This window comes from Solea senegalensis, linkage group LG8, assembly GCF_019176455.1.
Source record: "Solea senegalensis isolate Sse05_10M linkage group LG8, IFAPA_SoseM_1, whole genome shotgun sequence".
In the NCBI taxonomy this organism is placed as follows: Eukaryota; Metazoa; Chordata; class Actinopteri; order Pleuronectiformes; family Soleidae; genus Solea; species Solea senegalensis.
In genome coordinates, this window is record NC_058028.1 from 16,171,578 (window position 1) to 16,190,670 (window position 19,093).

Below are 19,093 nucleotides of genomic sequence, written 5' to 3' on the forward strand. Positions count from 1 at the left end.
GGAAAGATTCAGAAGGTGTATGAACGCCACTAACTGAGAGTAGGAAAGGACAGAAGGGCAAAAAAGAAAGAGTGGGTGTGATGGAGATAGAGGGAATAAAGAGGTACGGAAAGAAAAACAGGAGAAAAAGGGAAGAAGAGACAGAGGGGGAAAGCAGAGTGAGGGAGACTAAAGAGGAGGAGCATGTGCATGTGTGTGTGTTGGGGGGATCTGTAGTATGTCTCCTCTCACTGTAATCGTGTTAACTGGCGGCTCCCAGCCTGGCCTCTTCAGCTGTCTCACACACACACACCCATATGCACACAGCACCTGTGTATGCCTGACAGACAGCTCATTTATCACAATTAACCAATTACAGCCTCTGCTGGTCTGTCTGAACCCGCCTACTGCTGGAGGGAGGAAGGAAAGCTGAGGAGAGGAAGCAGAGGGCAGCATAAAACTGAAACATGATGAGAAACAGAGAGAGAGAGAGAGAAGGGGGAAATAAAGACAAAGGAAAAGTGAGGCAGTGTGGTAACGAAGAGGAGGATAAGGCCACGGTTTTTAAAGTGTCAATTTACAAACTTATGATAAGTTTGTAATGTTTTGTGTGGTTCTCTACCTTTGGCCTGTGTGTATGAGTGTTTACCTGACGCCACGGTATTGATGGCCCCCTCTTGTCCGATGATGTGCTCCTTCAGCCTCCTCTCCAGGGGGAAACGCCTCCTTTCCTCTGCTTCCCGTTGAGCTTGCATCTCCTGGAACTGGAAGGTGGTTTAAAAAAAATAAAAAAAATAAATAAAAATGAGATAGTCAATGCATCAAGAACAGGAGGAAGACATTTCTGGGGCTTGGAATGATTAAAATGAGGGAATGTATGAAAATCTAACAGGGGAACATGAGAGAATCTGCAGTTGTGTCGCTACATATTCCTTCACCTCTTTATTATCGTCTTATTCAGAGGATGAAATTGTGGCTTTGTTTAGATTTAATGTAGCTACAATAGTAGACTTGCTTCAGACATCTGATGTATGTGGTTGGCAAAGGAGCCAAACGGTGCCAAGTTGTCATAAGTAATTGTTACATATTACTTATTGAGCTTTACTATCACACAGTTTCTCCTCTCCGAATACAGGATATGTTGACGTGTGTGTCTGTGTGTGTGTGAGAGAGAGGGGCACAATTGTAATTTAGGGTTTTATTCATGTACTTGACTCTTTATCCCTGTGAAATGCTGTTACTGCTAGTGCACAAATTCACTGAGTGTTTTCAGTGAGCAGAGCAGGGTTGTAAAAGCAAAATCAATACTCGGAGACTAATTGATGCTAAAAATTATTAGCAATGAAAATATGGAGGCAAGACACCCGCAGCTCAGAACATAAACAGGACACGTGATACTCTATTTACTTTGGACAACAAAGAAACTGTGTTGTCATTTATGTTATTGTTTGTTTTGTTCCAGTCTTTGTCACAAAAATATGCCTCTTATTTTTTGGTATTTCCCCGTGACAATTCAAGTGCAGACTGAAGCAGATTTATTTATTTGAACTCATTGCAAAATAATGGATATAAACAATTTCTTTGTCAGCAGTCATTATGTTTAGTATTGCATTTTTTGACATCTTTCTTGCTCAGAGAATATCTTGACTTCCTTCACTCCCTATCATATTGAAATTCTCTTTCCATTTTCCAGCAGCTATCTACTTTCTGCCTTCCTCCTTTTTAACACCAATTTTCTCTCCTCTGCTGATCGGATCTATCCATTCTATCCATCATTCTTACCCATATATTTTATCTCTCCTTTCCATTTTCCATGGCTTTCTCTATCACCTCTGCCCTCCTCTCTCTACCTCCCTCGTTTCTGTCTTGCAGCCACTCCATGCCTCATTCATCCTCCCTTTTTGTCTCCTCAGACTCCAGGTTTTCAGCCTGCAGTGAAGGCAGGCCGTTAATTCTCTCTCTCCATCTTACTTAGCTCCAGCCTGATGTCAAGCTGCAAGATATCTACAGATAATTCAAGTTTTATTTAGGAAAATGACAGAAACTACTTTGACTTCTTTAAACCTATGAAATTCCAAGAGCAGAGCAGAGACATCTAACAACTGCCTTCGTTCAAATTGGCAAAATTTCAGTACATGTGTCGAAGCATTATTAGGGGAGTAGTAGGAGTGTATTAGAGGAGGAGACATGTTTTCTTTCACAATCATTTTAACACTTTTGTGGAAGTGTTAATGCATTCTGAGATGATTTTTAGGTCATTTGATAAGATTTGTCTTGTATATTTTATACTTTATATACACATATTCATTTAACACCCCAAAGTCACTATTGCAACAATATTTTCTGATTTGTTTTATTTTAAAAGATGCAAGCAAACAGTTGTATGCATGTATTGCATGTAAATAATCAGAGCAGATTTGTGTTGCCGATTATTTTTTGGGCCCTACGTTTGGTTTCATCATATGTCTATTCATAGTCATCTACAGATTTATCATGTTTTTTTTCATATTATAAAGCAGAAAAAACCCCACATGTAATCTATTATATGCAACAATTTTATAAAAAAAGAAAAGAAATCCCAGATGGACATAGTTGCGTATCACATGTTGTATATTGGACTAATCCAAAACCCAGCTTTGTCCTGCAGCAGGTTTTTAACCCCAGTTAACCTCTACTAGCTTTCACATCTCCAATACTCAATAGCACCTGTCACTCAGTCACTGAATGACACAGACCTCCTGACGTGCGTGTGTCTGTCCGTGTGCATGAGTGTGTCCTCATGTCAATGACACAGATGTCTGTTGACTGAATTGTGCCGAGTCGTTTGGATCAGGCCAAAAATAAATCAATAAATAAATAAACTACAGCATCAACACATAAGTGTGCACAGATTTTTGAACACCTAGACAATCTGTGCAGCTTCTAGGGACACATAACACAGTTAGAGAGAGAAACAGCATTTGTGTGTCTTACTTTGCCCTCCCACTCCAGCAGCGCTGTGCCCACTTCTCCTTCCTTAGCATAGGCCCGAGCTGTGTGTCCCAACTCATTGGTCTGTAGGGGGTTAGCACCTGTGTGAACACAAACACATAAAATAATACTAATAATAAAACTCTTTTAACAGATCTTCAAAAATCTTCTTTTGCTTTTAGAATTCAGGATTGCAAGAAAATGCACAAAATCTCAGCAGGAGAGTCAAAACATCAATGAAAAGTTTAGGGGTGAGAGGTCATGTGGGTTCAGAAGGCTAACTGCAGTGCAGCAGGAGAGCCACGCAATGACCCTGTAGGGGGTTTCATATCTGCAACGCGTGCCAACAGCACACACTCTGACCCCTACACCCACACACCAACACCCTGCACTATCATATAATCTATACACACTGCAGGTTGTTGCAGGTTGGGGGCCAGTGGGGCACAAAAGCCTATATACTTTCACACAGCAGGAAGGGTCAAAAGGAAGAATCATTTTGTTAAATTTTAAGAGGCTAGCGCATAAATGTCCCGGCACACGTGAAATGTGCCAGGCTTGACGCTGGTGGACTTGTCATGGAGGATGGTTAGCAGTGCCTTCTGCCCTGACCTGTGCACTGACAGCAACATACTCGTGCCTCCACATGAACAAGCAAATGTTTCTGCATCACATGTGTATCAAAAAAAAATCCTTAGATTAAAAGTGAAACACATTTCAAGTCAATGTATTTACTTTCAGTTTTTCTCGGATTTACAATAGTCACAATTTGCCAGTTTTATAGGTACAGTTGGACATGGTTTAGAATCTAAAAAACATAATATATCCCTCTAGTTATGGAATGGAAAAGAGTACTATAATGCCAGTTTTGTTTCAGCAAAACAATGACATTTTTTTTGTGACCTTATATTTAAAGTACAGAAGACAAATACTTTTGTTTTGTGTTCCCGCTCCAAAAGATAAACACTCACACACAATCTTTGACAATGAATTCTGAGTCCTCAATTGAATGAAAAGACATTACTGAGACTCATGAGAGGACATGTAGGAAAAAGTTATAGAAATGACAGGAAATTTGTCACTTTAATAGTTAGTTATCCACTGATATCTCTCTCTTAATAGGAGGAATAATACATCTACTTTATTTTACTGGTTAAAAGCCTTCATTAAGAATGATAATTCCTTTTTAAGAGTGAACTGGCCAAGAAGGCAGCACATCAACAACACGGTCACAAATGCAAACACAATACAAATGTCACACACAACAAATGAGTAAAACCACATCATCCAAACAATATGGAACACAGCAAATGAAATTCTGGGATTAATAGAGAATTGACTTGTGTTGTTACGATACAGGTGCAGTTTCTAAAATGACATTACCAACAATTTCGCAGTCACATCAACCAAGATCCGATCCGTCAAAATCAACTTAAACTCCCCCACAGAGATCACGTCTGACAATTTCAGATCACTGTGTAAGTTATTCCATGTCGAAGGAGCAGCATATTTGAAAGCATTTTTTCCAAGCAATTCTCAGGACCATCATCTGTAGCGTACTATGAAAGAGAAGGCCATTGATTTTGGTTTCTTCACATATAGGTAGACAGATAAGAGGAACCAGGCCAAGAATGGATTTATATTAAAAAAAAAAATCGACCAATGCGAGAGCCTGCATGCATTTAGCAATGGCATGCAGAGTACAATGATGTGTTTGATTTCTCCAGACAGTAATAAAATACAAAGCACAATGGAACATAGCGTCTAACTTCTTTAGATACTGATCAGGGGCATTCATAAACAGCAAATCACCATAATATAGTTAGAAAAAAGTTGCCGTGGTGGAGAAATTTGATTTATTCCTTAAAAATAATTTGACCTTTGGCTTCATGTTCTGAATGACAGGTTCTGATCAAAGATGATACATTTGAAAATAACATAAATTTGGATTTTTCTGCATTTAACACCAGCTTGAGTTAAATGGGTCTGAACACCAAACTGCAGACTGCAGTTATTCCAAAATGTTGGTTACTGAGGAGGATGAACAGTAGATGACTGTATTGTCTCCATAGAAATGGCAGGCAGCATTTGATAAATAGTCACTGAGATTGTGCACATATACAGAAATCAACAGTGGTCCCAGAATGGAACCCAGGGGCATGCCCTTTGACACAGGGAGGAAGACAGAGGAAGACCCAGCAAATTGAACCAACACATTGTGTTCTAGCTGAGTTTGAAAACCAAACTACAGCATGCTCAGATAAGCCAGTCTGTTAAGGTGACACAGTGTCATAGGCTTTTGACAAGTCACTAAAAAGAGTTGGACAATTTTACCTGCAGTCCAGTGCCTTAGTAAAGTAATTTACCAACGTAATAGTAGCTGTTCACCTTTTTATCAGAAAAGGGTGCACTTGAGTACGTTACTTATGTCTGTGATATGAAGTTTTTCTCAGCTTCACTCAGAGGAAACTACCTGCAGTAATCAATACAGGTGCCGTTTTTTCATCTAGCTTTGCGCACCGACCACGGAGACTAATAATCACTGTGATGATTATCGATAAACCCCTAAATTTTGTGACCTGCTCACAAAACTATCGATCCTGACAACAATAGTCCACCAACCCCCTCTGTCCGCCAAAAACATGAGGCAGGAAAGCAATAAAGTACCTACACACACACACACACGACATAATAAATAGCATCATTTAGGGCTTTAATATCAGGCCAACCCTCTGGGCCATAGCACTTTATAACAGGATCAACACTAACAACAGTCACACACACACAGACAGAACAAAAGCACACACACACGCACACATGCAGAGGATCCCTTCATTAACAGTGCTTTAGTTATGCCTATTAGGAGTCCCCTCCTCTTTCCTATTTCCTCCTCCCTCTCTTTCACTGCAGCTGGTGGGAGAGAGACCCTGCTGGTCTTTGTGTGTGTGCATGTGTGTGTGTCCTTGTCTCTGTATTGTGTGCGTCTGTTAGCATGTGTGTCTCCTCTTGCCTCCTACCACCTACAGAGCCGTCCATTACCGAGTGCCTCTGGCCATGGGCCTGATGTGGAGCTCGGGGAGAAACTAGAGAGCCTCTGCAGGTAGAGAGAGGGACTGAGGGCAGAGGAGAAGCCTGAGGGTGGGCCTAGAGACTGTGATGGATGGAGACGTGAGTTAAAGGCCAAAAGAGCAAACCCACGGCTAGTGGAGAAACATGGACGCACACAAACACAGGGGAAATAACAAGGTACAGGATACACACACAAACACACACAATGTGCACATACATGAGGGAAAGATGATGCACACACCCAAATCCACATAGATGTCTTGAAGCTGTGGCAGTTTATAAGATTTTTGTTAAAAAAAGAGTGATGACCAAGAGACTGCAAAGAAAACAAACCGTACTCGCTTTTGTCAAGAAAAACTAAAAACTTTTATAAATGTCTATGGTTAAGCGCCAATTCACACAGCATCTCCCTCACGCACACACAATCAGGGATGTGTTTGTAATTGAGAGCATGTGACATTGTGACTGATATTGGTCGTGATGGTGGCGCCAACCCAGCAAGTGTCCAGTCGGACGAGCGACAACCAATCCCGTCTTTAATCAGATTGTTTGAAAACGAATGTCTCTGCTTTGTGAATTTTCTTACCTTTTTAATTCAAAAATGCATCTGCAGAACATTGGATTGAGTTAGACGGGGGTGATTTGTTTAAGCGTAAGAGTGCTTACAGGCGCAGGGGGTAAGACAGGGGAGAGACGAGCAGACACTAAAGAAATGGATGCACCATCCATCATAAACATAAACAAGACATTATTACTAATGTGTGTGTGTGTGTGTGTGTGTGTAGTGATGGTGGTAGTGGTTGGGGTGTTTGATCCAAAAGTGTTTTTAAATTAAAAGTCCATCAGCCTAAAAAGCAACTAAAAACGTCACCCGTGGTAAAGTTCAAGCAGGATGTACAGACTGAAGTATATGGAAACAATAAAAGAAAACATGAATATATGAATATTTTAATTCCTGAAATGGAAGCTTGAGTGCACACACACACACACTCACACATAGACACACAGACACACATCTGTGAGTGTGGAGTTACCCCAAGGGCATGTTCTGTGCAGAGGTCACAGTTCAACTAGGCCTAGGTTGTTTAAGAGCTAGTCGCCTGTAAAATGGGGGGGATATTCTGCCCTCAGGCTCTGTGTGTGTAAGTGTGTGCAAGTGTGTGTGTGTGAATCCATTGGTAGAGCTGAGTCAACGACAGGTGCAAATGCAGTGGGGGTGAATGGAGAGGGGGAATGAACAAGTGATCAATTTCAAATGAGCTTTGTGATACTGTTTATATTACTCGAGGGTGGAAGCGTTAAGACGATGATACATGGAAAGCTTTTTAAAGCTGATGGAGACAATACTGCCTTAAGCAAGTAAGGAAGGAGCCGCCGTGTTTCGGGTAAATCTAGTTCCTCTGTTGAATTAACGTGTAAGAATTAGATTTTCCTCTGAAATAAAAAAAATGACACACTAAAAAAATGAATTAACAAAAACAAAAAAAGATAATGAAAAAGACAACACAATCTAATCTTAATTCAGGTCAAATATGAACATGGCTTTATGAGGAAAGAGACAAGGCTTGAATTTGATATAAGATTTGAATTTCCTCTATTGGGGATTAATAAAGGTGTATTTGAGTCAAACCCAGGAGCGTTAATGCCCCTAATGTAGTCCTTTTGGGTGGCTGTAAACGCAGCCTCAGACCAAACCAAGGAGCAGGACTCTGCTCTGCTTGAAGACGGGGTCTCAGACCGCTTGCAAGTTAATTCTGAAGTGGTTCATCACTGGTGTGAATCTCACCCACACCTTTCAATGGAAGTGTAGGATTTTTCAGTGTTCTCATCTACAGTCCATCAGTAAGTGAGGAGAAGGGAGAACCGGGAGAATGCACATTCAGCACATTTAGCTGAAAATTGTTATTGCTTGTATATTGCTGCTGATTCTCAGCCACAGACACTGCGAACACCAAACCAGGTGGATAATTTAAATTAAACAATGTATCAATTTCCATTATATCAATGGGAATATATGTAATTCTATCTGTCAGACTGGTTAAGCAGCAGCGGACAGAGTTTAGGTGACCACTGCATTTCTTTTTTTGGTTTTCCCTCTTGACTCTGTTCATTTCAGCAGGAACTCCTCTGTCATCAATCCTCTTTGTCCCTTTCTCTTTATTACAGGTGGTCAGGATGGAGAGCCTCAAGAGAACTCAATAAAATGAGGAACACAAAAGTGTTGAAAGTGAAGGACACTTACTGGCTGATCCTACTTTCATACTGTACTTCAAGTGCAGACTTTCACTATTTAAGTTGGAACAAAACAGAGGAGATTTATGGTCCATGTAATTAAATTAAGTCACATCACTATGGCTGTATTCAGAATACCAGACTCTGTGATCATTGGCATTTGGATTGGAATGATGTGACTGAAAGTCAGTCTTATATAGTGAGCTGTTTATTTAACTTCAAGCGTGAGGGTTGTGCTATTGTTCAAGTGTAAGAGTATGTCACACAAAATATTTGACACCTTAACCTGAAGGAGCAGTTTTTGTTGTTGTTTTTTTTTAATTTTATTTTAAAACTATATACATGTTATGTTATATATATATATATATGTTTCCTGTATTTTCTGGACCATATTATGGCCCTAGAATCAAGTTGTTGATGATGCAGGAAATGATCATGCGTTGCATGCTGTTTGAGAAGGCAGTCACATTCAAATGACATCTGGATGCAAGTCACTAATAGATATGAATGTGAGCCATCAACTCTGAACATACTTAGCCTATGATTCTGACAGCACTGGTAAATTTAATTTCTTTACAATTCAATGGTTTGATAGGTAGAAACCTTCATAGGTTCACGGACTATAGTGTGGGGTTAGGGGCAGGTGGGTTGAGACATACCAGCCTCCAGCAGAATGTGGACAGTGTGTGGGTCATCAGCCAGTGTGGCGTAGTGAAGTGCCGTGCAACCACGGAAACCAGCCCTGCTGCTGAGCCTGCTGCTGAACTCGTCCTCTCTGGACACAAGGACTGCACAAAGAAAGAGAAAGAAATGCATAAGAGAAAAGTAGACAGTACTTTCAAATTTGAGATGCACATGGTATATTCCATGAAGATAAAGTTATGATAAATTAAGAAGCAAATTTAACAGTAATTGCATAAGACCATAATTTACTCTGTTCTCACTCAGAGACAAGGCTCCAGAAAGACAACAATGACATAGCAGACTACAATATTGTCCTTCGTGTTTCCAGCTTTAGAGAAGATGTTCATTTTCACAGATTTAAGCTCAATTGTCCAGGGTAATGAGAATAATGTGAGTATTGTTTAAGGCTCTATTTTGCTGTGCTTCTTACTAATAACAAAGGCAGTCTTTCATTCTCTCCTTACTTGTCTTTTTCATAAAAGCACTCATCTTGTGCCACTCCTCCATCATCCCTTTTATTTTTTCCTGCCTCCTTCCTCTCCTCCTCAGCATCCATCAATTCCTTTCATCACTTGCACCGTCTTCCTCCCTCCTCCCTCTATCCCAATAACTTTGTCTCATCCATTTCCTGACTTCCCCTCCTCTCTCTCCCATCATCCAACCCATTTCCCTCAATCACTCTCTCTCTCTCCCACCAACACCTCTCCAAACATCCAGATCTTACGTGTTCTCCTCCATCATTAACTTCTCACTGCTTATCGTCGCTCCCTTTCTTCTTCCCATCCTCTTTTGTCTTTCACAGCTTCTTTCATTTCTTTCTTCCTTGCCTAATAAGTCTTTCCCTCCCAACCTCAATCTATCCCATTCTTTTTCTGTCGCTCTGATGGTCTCTCTCTGCAGTGTGTGTGTGTGTGTGTGCATGCACAAGAGAGACAGGGTGGGATAATCATAGCTAACCCAATAAAGCGTCGCACAGGCCCCCCTAGCCCATCCATCAGCATGCGTCTGGGAAACGCTTCCCCACACTACGCCAGCCCCACGCGGACCCAAACCTGACAGCCATATAAATGTCTGCAATATACATATCCCATATAAATATGTCTACAGAAACCCAACACAGACTGGGGGGGGGGTGTTGTCACTGTGTGTGTGTGTTTGTGTGACTGTATGTGCATCGCAAGAGAGAAAAAAACAAAAAAAAAACACCCACTTGTCACGCACGTAAAACAAATAATAAAGAAAAGATGAAACGTGTACATATATGCAAATCTTCATGCAAATTATAATGTCTCATAAAATCGTGTCCAACATTTAGGATTCATATGTGTAATATACTGAAGAAACACATTATTCTTTTTTTTTTTTTACCTTCCAGGGAGTGAATGCCTTTTTCCCGTGAAGTGTCGTAAACATTGTTGAAATGATCCCCAGCGTTTGGGTCAGCACCGGCTTTGAGCAGAACCTTCACCACACTGTAAAGAATAAGAATTAAGAAGTAAGTACATGCAAACAGACACAAAGAAAAGTATTATATTTCCATGATAATAATTCAGGATGTACAACCACTGATGCTAGATATTTTTTCCCGTTAAGAAATAATTGCATCTTAAATGAGACATTTTAATTACTGACGTTACAGTAAAAAGAAATGAATATGAGCCAATAATCAGATTTGCTAATGTGGTGATTCCATCAGTAGTGGAGCAAAAGAAAGTATATCACACAATGGGTAAAGATCCAAATAAGTCAAGATCTGTAGTTTTATACGTGCCTTTGACTAACAACAGTACTACGGGGGCAGTGCAGCATCTGGACATACTAAGCATGCCAGGTTTTTCAACTATAATGGCACATTTTGTGCCTTCACCCAGAGAATGTAAGAAAGAGGAAAGAGAGAGAAAGGCAGGTGTTGGATGAAGCTGGAGTTAAGGAAATGCAGAGTCCAATGAAGCTGATGCTCTCAAAAAGCAGTCGGCCCCTCCTAATGAGCACATTTTGAACTGTCTTGTGCTGTTGAGAAAGAAAGTTCTATAGACACTGCTGCTGCTTCTATGAATGAATGAATGAGGATGTTCACATGCAGCACCTAAAACATGTGAAAGAAACCAGAGGTGTTCTTAACAAGATACTTGAGAGTCATGCTCCTGTAGCATCTATTGTTGCTAAGCAACCACAACCTGGGGGTTGCTGAGATGACCGCAGTTGCTGCAACCTCAGTGAATTAATTAATACAATAAACTAAGATAAATAATCAACACCACAATTCCCCCACAGCAGCCTGATCTGGATGTTGGATAATAATGTAAGACAACAAACACGCAGATGTAGATGCAAACAGTCAGTTCCTCAAATGACCACAACTCGTTCCTGCACCACACACTCATTTGCATTGTGACATGTACATGTGTGTGTACACTGGATGGGCAAGGGTCAGGCCTGTTTCCGGTGCAGTTGGGGGGTCTGTGTGTGTTTGTGTGTAGTCCTTCATTGGAGCGTACCGCCTTATAGAACAAACACAAGAACCTCGGCAACACCACTCACTGTGACCCAGCGGACATTCCAGGTACCGTCTCTCCGTCTACAGAACACACACTTTACATTTACCACCGTGAACATGAGCAATGGCTTTGACATTGAGACACAGACGTGCACACAAAAGCTAGTTAGCGCGTTTGTGCAGACTGGGAGAGAGAGAACAGGGGTAATGGCCGAAACATGAACCCTGCCAGTACGCTGCTGGCCATCGTTAAACCTGTGACTATGTAATGCAGCCAATGATGGATCATTTTCAGCTCTCTGGTTATATCAGAGGCCTGAGAAGTACACAATTCAACAGAGAGATTAGTAACTCGAGGGTGAGACTCCTTTTTGAGCAACCACATGATCACTACATATGCTGTAGCCATTCTTTAGGTGAATTTGTGTTCTTTAAATAGGACATGGCAAACAATTTGAACTCAGTGATAGAGCAGTGTAGCTTCAGTTGGACCGATATCAGAATATATTAAAACAGGAATATAATTTTCTGGAGAAAAAACGGTTTGCATTTGACCAGAAAAATAAAGCATGTGATAAATTGAATTAGAGATACAGCAAACTGTTTTCCATTGATATTCATCTGGATTTTTCTTTCTAAAATTTGTACCAGACCAAAGAAAAAACATTGTACTTTCCCGGATCCCAAGTGACATATTCAAATGACTTATTTTATCTCATAAACAATCTAAGCCCAGTGTCTGTCTACTGTTAAGAAGCCAGAATCAGCAAATTACTGTCAGTAGATCCTCAAAACTATTGGTGACTAACTGATGAAATAATCATTGTAGTTTTACAAATAATTTGTTATCAATGTCAGGAACAACAGCAGAGCTTTAAATGCCAGTTCAGTGTTGAAACAACTGACTCTAAAACTACAGAAGCCTAAGAGTGATAACGAGACAAAGTTTTCTTTCAGCGCCATTAGAATAGTAAAAATCAGACCAGACTTGGTCAGAACATGCATGTTCCTGTGGGACAGCAAGGCTGAGAACAGTCTGACCACGTCTTTGTGTCTGACCTTGCTGAGGGGCTATGAAAGGACGATCAGGAGGTCTCCCTTTGTTACTGTATCACTGTGGCGGGGGGTCGGCAGTGGGCCGTGACCCACAGAGGGCTCTCCTCTCACCCTTGCAAGCACTTCTACAAACACATAGATGCATGCCCCGAAACACATACACATACGCACACACAAACGCACACTATGGTTGGTCACACGAGGCTGGGCAGAGCTGTGTGAAGAAATTAGATGGTCTGAAAAGGGTTAATGGCATCAGAAAGGTAAACACGAAGGGATAAAGAGAGAAAGATGCAAAGGAAGAGGAGGAGGAGGAGTGGATGAAAGGAGAGAAGTGCAGCTAGAACATGAAAGAGATAAATTTAATTATTAAGGCTAGTGCTAAAACTAATGGGCTTTTGGAAACACTTTTTAGTTTTACTAATCAACTGATGATCAAGTGGCTAACTTTATTTGGGACATTTACGAGGAGAGTTGCAGCACTAATTTAAAGTCAAACTGAAGGCATGCAGAGGTTCATTAGGTTAAACTCCCATTGAAGAGACTGACCCAAAAGTCAAAATTACAAACTTCCTGATAAAATGTTGTAGTCGTCCAAACAAAATCATCTGCAAAGTAAATTCCTGTTATGTCCAAAAGGACATTGAAAAGCCACTAAAAAGATGGTTTCCTTGCTTCTACTGTCTGCTTTTGTAGCAAAAGTAGTTGCATTGATGGCCACTCATTATTTAACACATTTGATGCCAAGGCTGGTAGCTCAGTCTGAGGTTTTTGCCAGCAGTCGACTGGTGTTAGTTTCCCATCCTGCCCTGGAGGGAAGGCAGGAAACAGACACTTCCGTCTCTGCACTGCTATAAAAGACACCTGAGCTGAACTGACCATCCATGTCTCTGACCACCTGGCCCAGACGCTGGACCTCAAATGACCTCACTGCACACCTGGGGTCAGGCAGATGCCACCAAGAGAATGACATTAGCAAAGGACACAAACAGTGACAAATCAAAACGATCACACCTAAATAATTTAATACTGTAAGTAGGTTTAAATATGGCACTTCATTAAGGTTCACACTGTCCTCCAAACCACTTAAACCATTATATAATAACATTACATTAACTTGAGACTCTGCTGACCTGACACCAGTTCAAAACATTGTCCTCATATATTTTTGTGACTTGGAGTAAATGAAAAAAAAAAAATTCAAAATGAGGGATTTTCGTTTTTTCAAAATTAAAAATAAGTTGAAGTTTTCAAAGAAGCCACTAAATCATGGTATTGTGGGTCTTCAAACCATAAACTTGAACTGTGAATCCATATCACATTCCAGTGCTTTGGTTGTTTTTTGGCCAATCAGCTGCCACAGAGGAAACACATGGCTACTTAATATGCAGCTGCTGGGCTCCTCAATGTTGAATGAAGATGGACAAGGAAAAAGGCATTGCAGAAGAACTAAATAGTGGCTGTTACAGCGGAAATCTTTGGCTTTTCTTCTTAACGAAGACAAGCTTCTGGTCATGCCGAGGCCTATCATCTTCTGCTATGATCGCGAACTTCATGCTAAAGCCTTAGCATTTAAGCTAGCGCGTTAGCATTTAAGCTAGCGGACTTTATGCTAACGCGCTAGCATTTAATCTAGGACTTTCTCCACAGTTTATACACAAATGGATGGAAAGAGAGTGGCAGGACATGGGAATATCTGGACACTTTGAGGCGAACAGACACAGCGGTTCTGAGATGAAAGCACACCGAACCTCTCATTACCCTTCTTTCTTCTTATGGGGTGAGTTTTGCTTGAATAATGTTTGAATGACACAGCTTTATGTAGAAGTATTGACTGTGATGCTAATGATTTAGCAACTCTCTGAGCACATCATCATCGTTCAGCTCATTCAGTTACAGACTGAACCATCCACACCAACACAGAGCCACTTAAATGTATTTTGTTTTATTTGATATTAGAAATATGTATCTATCTGTGATCCTTCTAACTCTTTGTATATTATAAGTATATTACCTTTCTTGTTTTTCATTTTTATGACATTTATATTCATATTTCATTCTATTTTTCTCTGGGAACCCTCTGGGACCTCTTCATAGAACCCTTAGGGTCCCTAGACCTGTTATTGATAAACGTTGTTCAAATACTACAATAGTTTATCAGGGCTCTCAAGTTTTGAAGTCAGTTCAGAGTGAGATTTTGTCAGGAAGGGCAGGGGTAGATAATGGGTGGCGGAGGTTTATGACTGCGTGTTGTAGGCATTAGTGGCAGATTTTGAGGCCTTCGGGACAGTGGTAGGGGATGACATCTTTGAAACAGACACATTTCTACGATTAATGGCAGGATATAAAATCTAAAAATTAAATATTACAACTAAAAGTAGCCTCCTGACTAAAATAGACAACGATGAAACTGTATTAACTGCAAACTGTTCAAAAAGAAAAGAAACAACAAAAACAGATGATGGAAATATGACTACACTAGTCTAAGGACAAGAAATGATAACAGAATAAGCCACCCCCCTTCCTACATGTTTTTCAAATTATTTCATTTCAAATGTTAAGAGGTTATTACGTCCAGTTTTTTCTGTATTGAAAAAAAAATGTAGATACTTTATTAATCCCCTTAGGGAAATTATTCTCTGCATTTTGACCCATCCTAGAATTAGCAAATGTATTGTTCTGTATAGCAGTGTAGCTCAGAAAATAGTATCTCTGCTCCAGTTTCTTTGATGAGAAGTAGCACATACAGAGAGGTGTGGTTTCACAGACAGCTGGACCAGGAGGGGTTGGGCTATGTAAATGTGATGATTCTGTCTCTTGACTCCCAGAAGGTGTAAATCTTTGAGGCTAAAATTCTCTCTAAAGCATTTTTTTAGGAGTGCCTATACATTCAAATGGCCACATCTTCAAATATGTTCAGATTTCCATATGTAAGCCATTGATGGAAAGCTTAGAAATCACACTTTCAGAATCTGTAAATAACTCAAAAGTCCCTCATCCTACTTGTACCTGGTTTTTCTATGGCTGGTCACTTTGTTATTCCGATTTCCTTTTAAAACAGATAATTTTATTTCTTTTGCTGAAATGTTATGCCTTACATTTTAGAAATTCAGTGGTGTGCATATGTTGACAATCATTACACATAAACTCTGTAATGTTTCACAGTAGATGCTCTTAAAGCTGTTTGTTTGCTGTGTCATCAGCTACCACCTGAGGGAATATGATTTAGTGTACTGTAGAATACACATAAGCGATGATATATAAAAGTGACTAAATTATGATAATATTTTACAGGGAGAGCTTTTCCCTGATATTATGTCCAGTTAATCCGAGCCCCAACCCCATAAGCCCACTCAATATCACTCTCTCCACACCTCAACTATTCTCTAGCTCTCTTTCCCCAATGAGCCACTCGTCCTTTCTTTCAATAATCCCTTGTTTCTGGACTCCTCCCTCACCATCAAGTCACTGGGCCGACAGGTTGGAACGGTCAACAGGCGTTTCACTCGGCTGAGCGCTCATTGTGCACGTGAATGCAGCGAGGGAGGGACGGAGGGAGAGAAAGAGAGATGGAGATGGGTATTGTGTGTTAAAGAGTGCAAACAGTGAGCAAAGCCCTGCACCTCCTGATTTAGCCCCACATCAAAACTAAGCTAATACACGCCCCCTGATGTCTCACCCTTAACTCTTACCCCTCAACTCATCCCTGATCCTCTCATACAGCCCCACCCCGACCCCTAAACACAACAGAGGAAGGACAGCTACTGCACTTGTGTGTAACACGACCAAATCTTACGTCTCTTGAAACACGGTTGTCACTTCTGGACCAGTAACATATAAATATACAGTGAGGGAGGGGTGAAATAATTCAACAATAAGAACCATACTGACACTGTGGCTACAGGCTAGACCCTGGTCATGAGTAATGTTCCCTGTGTTTTCACTTAACTGCTACAAATAAAGTTGTGTATGTGGCTGAGTAATAGATAGTTGGCCTGTATGAACTCGTTTTGTGTGTATGTGATTCTTTATGTACTTACATATGCATCTTCACTTGTGTTTGTGGATGTTTTAGGAGTGGAAATGATGGGATGGCGAGTGTGTGTGTGTGTGCATGTGTGTGTGCACGTGTGTGTGTGCACATGTGCACGTGCATGTGAACTGATGTTCTGTCTTCCCTGCAGCAGTTACGGCTCATTGGGGGCTGCTGGAAGACAGGATTAAACACAGAGGAGTGTCACTGCCTAGCTGAGTTATAGCGCTCATAACACACACACACACACACACACACATGTTCATACAGATATAAACGCACAATTAAATTGGCATCTAATGTGTTTCAAACCAGCCTAACATGTAAATATTGACTGTGTGGAATTATTAAAGCATGTCCATGCTAGTTTTTTCAGTCAGTCAGTATGGTTAACAATAATTAAAAATTTTAATTAAACTTATAATGATTTTTAATCAGCGTCTCTTAACCTGAAGACAAAGTGTAAGCAATACTGACAAAAATGTCCAAATTAACAATCACGGAAAAACAATTCATTTTTTAAACTTTTTTTTGATAAATGGATAAAACTAATAACCAAATATCAATCATTTACTTGCTGTCAACTGAAAAAAATTATTTCTTGAAATATCAAAGTATTAGAAGACACTGATACAAGGCTGTAACCCTGAAATTAAAGCTATTTTCATATTTAAATTTAATGTTATACTTCTCACGGGCTCATGAGGCCCATGAACAAAAAGTGACCACAGCCCTGATGGAGGGGAAAAAAAAAGGGCTGGTAAATTGGATTTGGCCCAGCTTTAACCTCGGCCCCTCTCTGTGTTGTGTGTTCTGAGGGCCAGGAGGCTAATTTAATTTGTTGGGACACAGAGATGGAGGGACGGGTAAAGACCGTCTGTCAGTCTGAAAGTCACACTTTGCACTTCTGAAGACCTACTGTAACAACTGGAGCAGGGGACACGGATGACATATGCTCAAAAGCCAACTCACATAGACAGCTGTGTGACACCAAAACACTGCATTACTGTTCACATATGCTCATCACGGCCTGCATCTCAAAGCTGTGGAACATTAGGACTTGTTAAGTAGGTTTAGTTGCATGGAAACACACACACACAGACCTGTGCTGTCGGTTCATGGCGGCCACCATGAGAGCGGACCATCCAAGACTGTGGCGGTGATTTGGGTTCACCCCTTCCTTTAGCAGCCTGGTGAGAAAATGAGACACAAAAGGATTTACAATTTAATAATTTCCACAATTTGAATGGAAAATGTCTGGGACAGGTCTATATAGTAGAGGTAGAAATACAATGAGATGACATTATAATATTATTTCAACATGTATTACAATGTAGTATTCTTCATTCACAATGGGACAAATATTACATTTATATCAATTGAATGTTTAAACAACTGGTTTGGTTGCTTTGCCTCAGATTTGTGAAATGTTAAAGTTTTATCAATATCAAGTAATTTGAAAATGTCTTGTCATGATAATGTTTTTGGCCATATAGCCCAGCCCAATTTGTTCATATTAAAAATAAAAACAAAAGCACATTAAAATGGAATTATAGGAGGCCTTCTGTTTGAGATTGTATCAAAGACACAACGTCATGACACGTCTCTGTCTTTATCTAAAGCCACACACTTGTTCCTTGACATGTTAAGTGTCTGTGGTGTAAGCCAGGTGTGTGTAGTTTTCTCCCTGAGGGTATGACATCAGGTACTGGAGGAACACCGTCTATACAAGAACGTGTGTGTGTTGGGGTGATCGAGCGTAAGTGATCCGTCTGTCGTCTCCTGTGCTGAGCAGGCAGACAGTGAGTGTGTGTTTACAGTCAACACTGTGGCCTCTGTCTGCTCTGCACTCATCTCTGGTGCACTGTGGCTCTGTTTTCATTGCTGGCTCTATCAGGGTTTGATAGGAAAGTCAGAGGCTCATCACCACAGCTACATACACATAAGTGTCAATGCAGTCACATTACGCAACTCCTTGTGCTTTAACTTTACCAGCGGCTTGAGTCGAAAAACACTGTGGAAAGTCAGAGCTACAACAGACGGATAAATTGAACGCTGTATAACCAGGTTAAAATAATGATAGTGGTGGTTTAACAGTGTGACCTACAGTATCACAGAGATAAATTCTGTTTCATTGGCACCAGCATTAATTACACTTCAAGGACAAATAATGACTATTTAGCCCACTAGACTATTTAGGTTTTAAAATATTAAATACTATGCATGTATTCTGGCAGCTGTCAAGTCATGTGCATTCTGCAATTTGAAAATAAAACAATAATTATCAACAACAAAAAATAATACAATGACAAGAGCTTCAATGCCTTAAATTAGAGCAACTTTTTTAGCCTCAAAAACACTTATCTAATCTTTGGTGAGCGAAAACGAGACCTGTGCTCTCTTGGCTGCCTTTGAGCAGACACACCCTGACACTCTTCTACAAATTCAACCGAAGCACTTAACACATCTGTGACCTGCTGCCGATCTGTCTGTGTCTCTGTACTCTCACCTACACCATCTGCCACATGGGCACAGGTAACCCAAGCCTGCACATGGAGTCACACACCATATAT

At 40.5% G+C, this 19,093-nt stretch overlaps 1 protein-coding gene across 1 annotated transcript in view; it reads right to left on the reverse strand.

Annotated features, from left to right (window-relative positions):
• clpb (caseinolytic mitochondrial matrix peptidase chaperone subunit B) overlaps positions 1 to 19,093 on the reverse strand; it is a 34,299-nt gene that overhangs the window by 11,789 nt on the left and 3,417 nt on the right. Inside the window, exons 3-7 of the mRNA XM_044031824.1 lie at positions 17,624 to 17,710; positions 10,303 to 10,406; positions 8,910 to 9,038; positions 2,953 to 3,050; positions 629 to 743 (exon numbers count right to left, since the gene is read on the reverse strand). Coding sequence (XP_043887759.1) covers positions 629 to 743; positions 2,953 to 3,050; positions 8,910 to 9,038; positions 10,303 to 10,406; positions 17,624 to 17,710 — 533 coding nt within the window. The remainder of the gene's footprint in view (positions 1 to 628; positions 744 to 2,952; positions 3,051 to 8,909; positions 9,039 to 10,302; positions 10,407 to 17,623; positions 17,711 to 19,093) is intronic.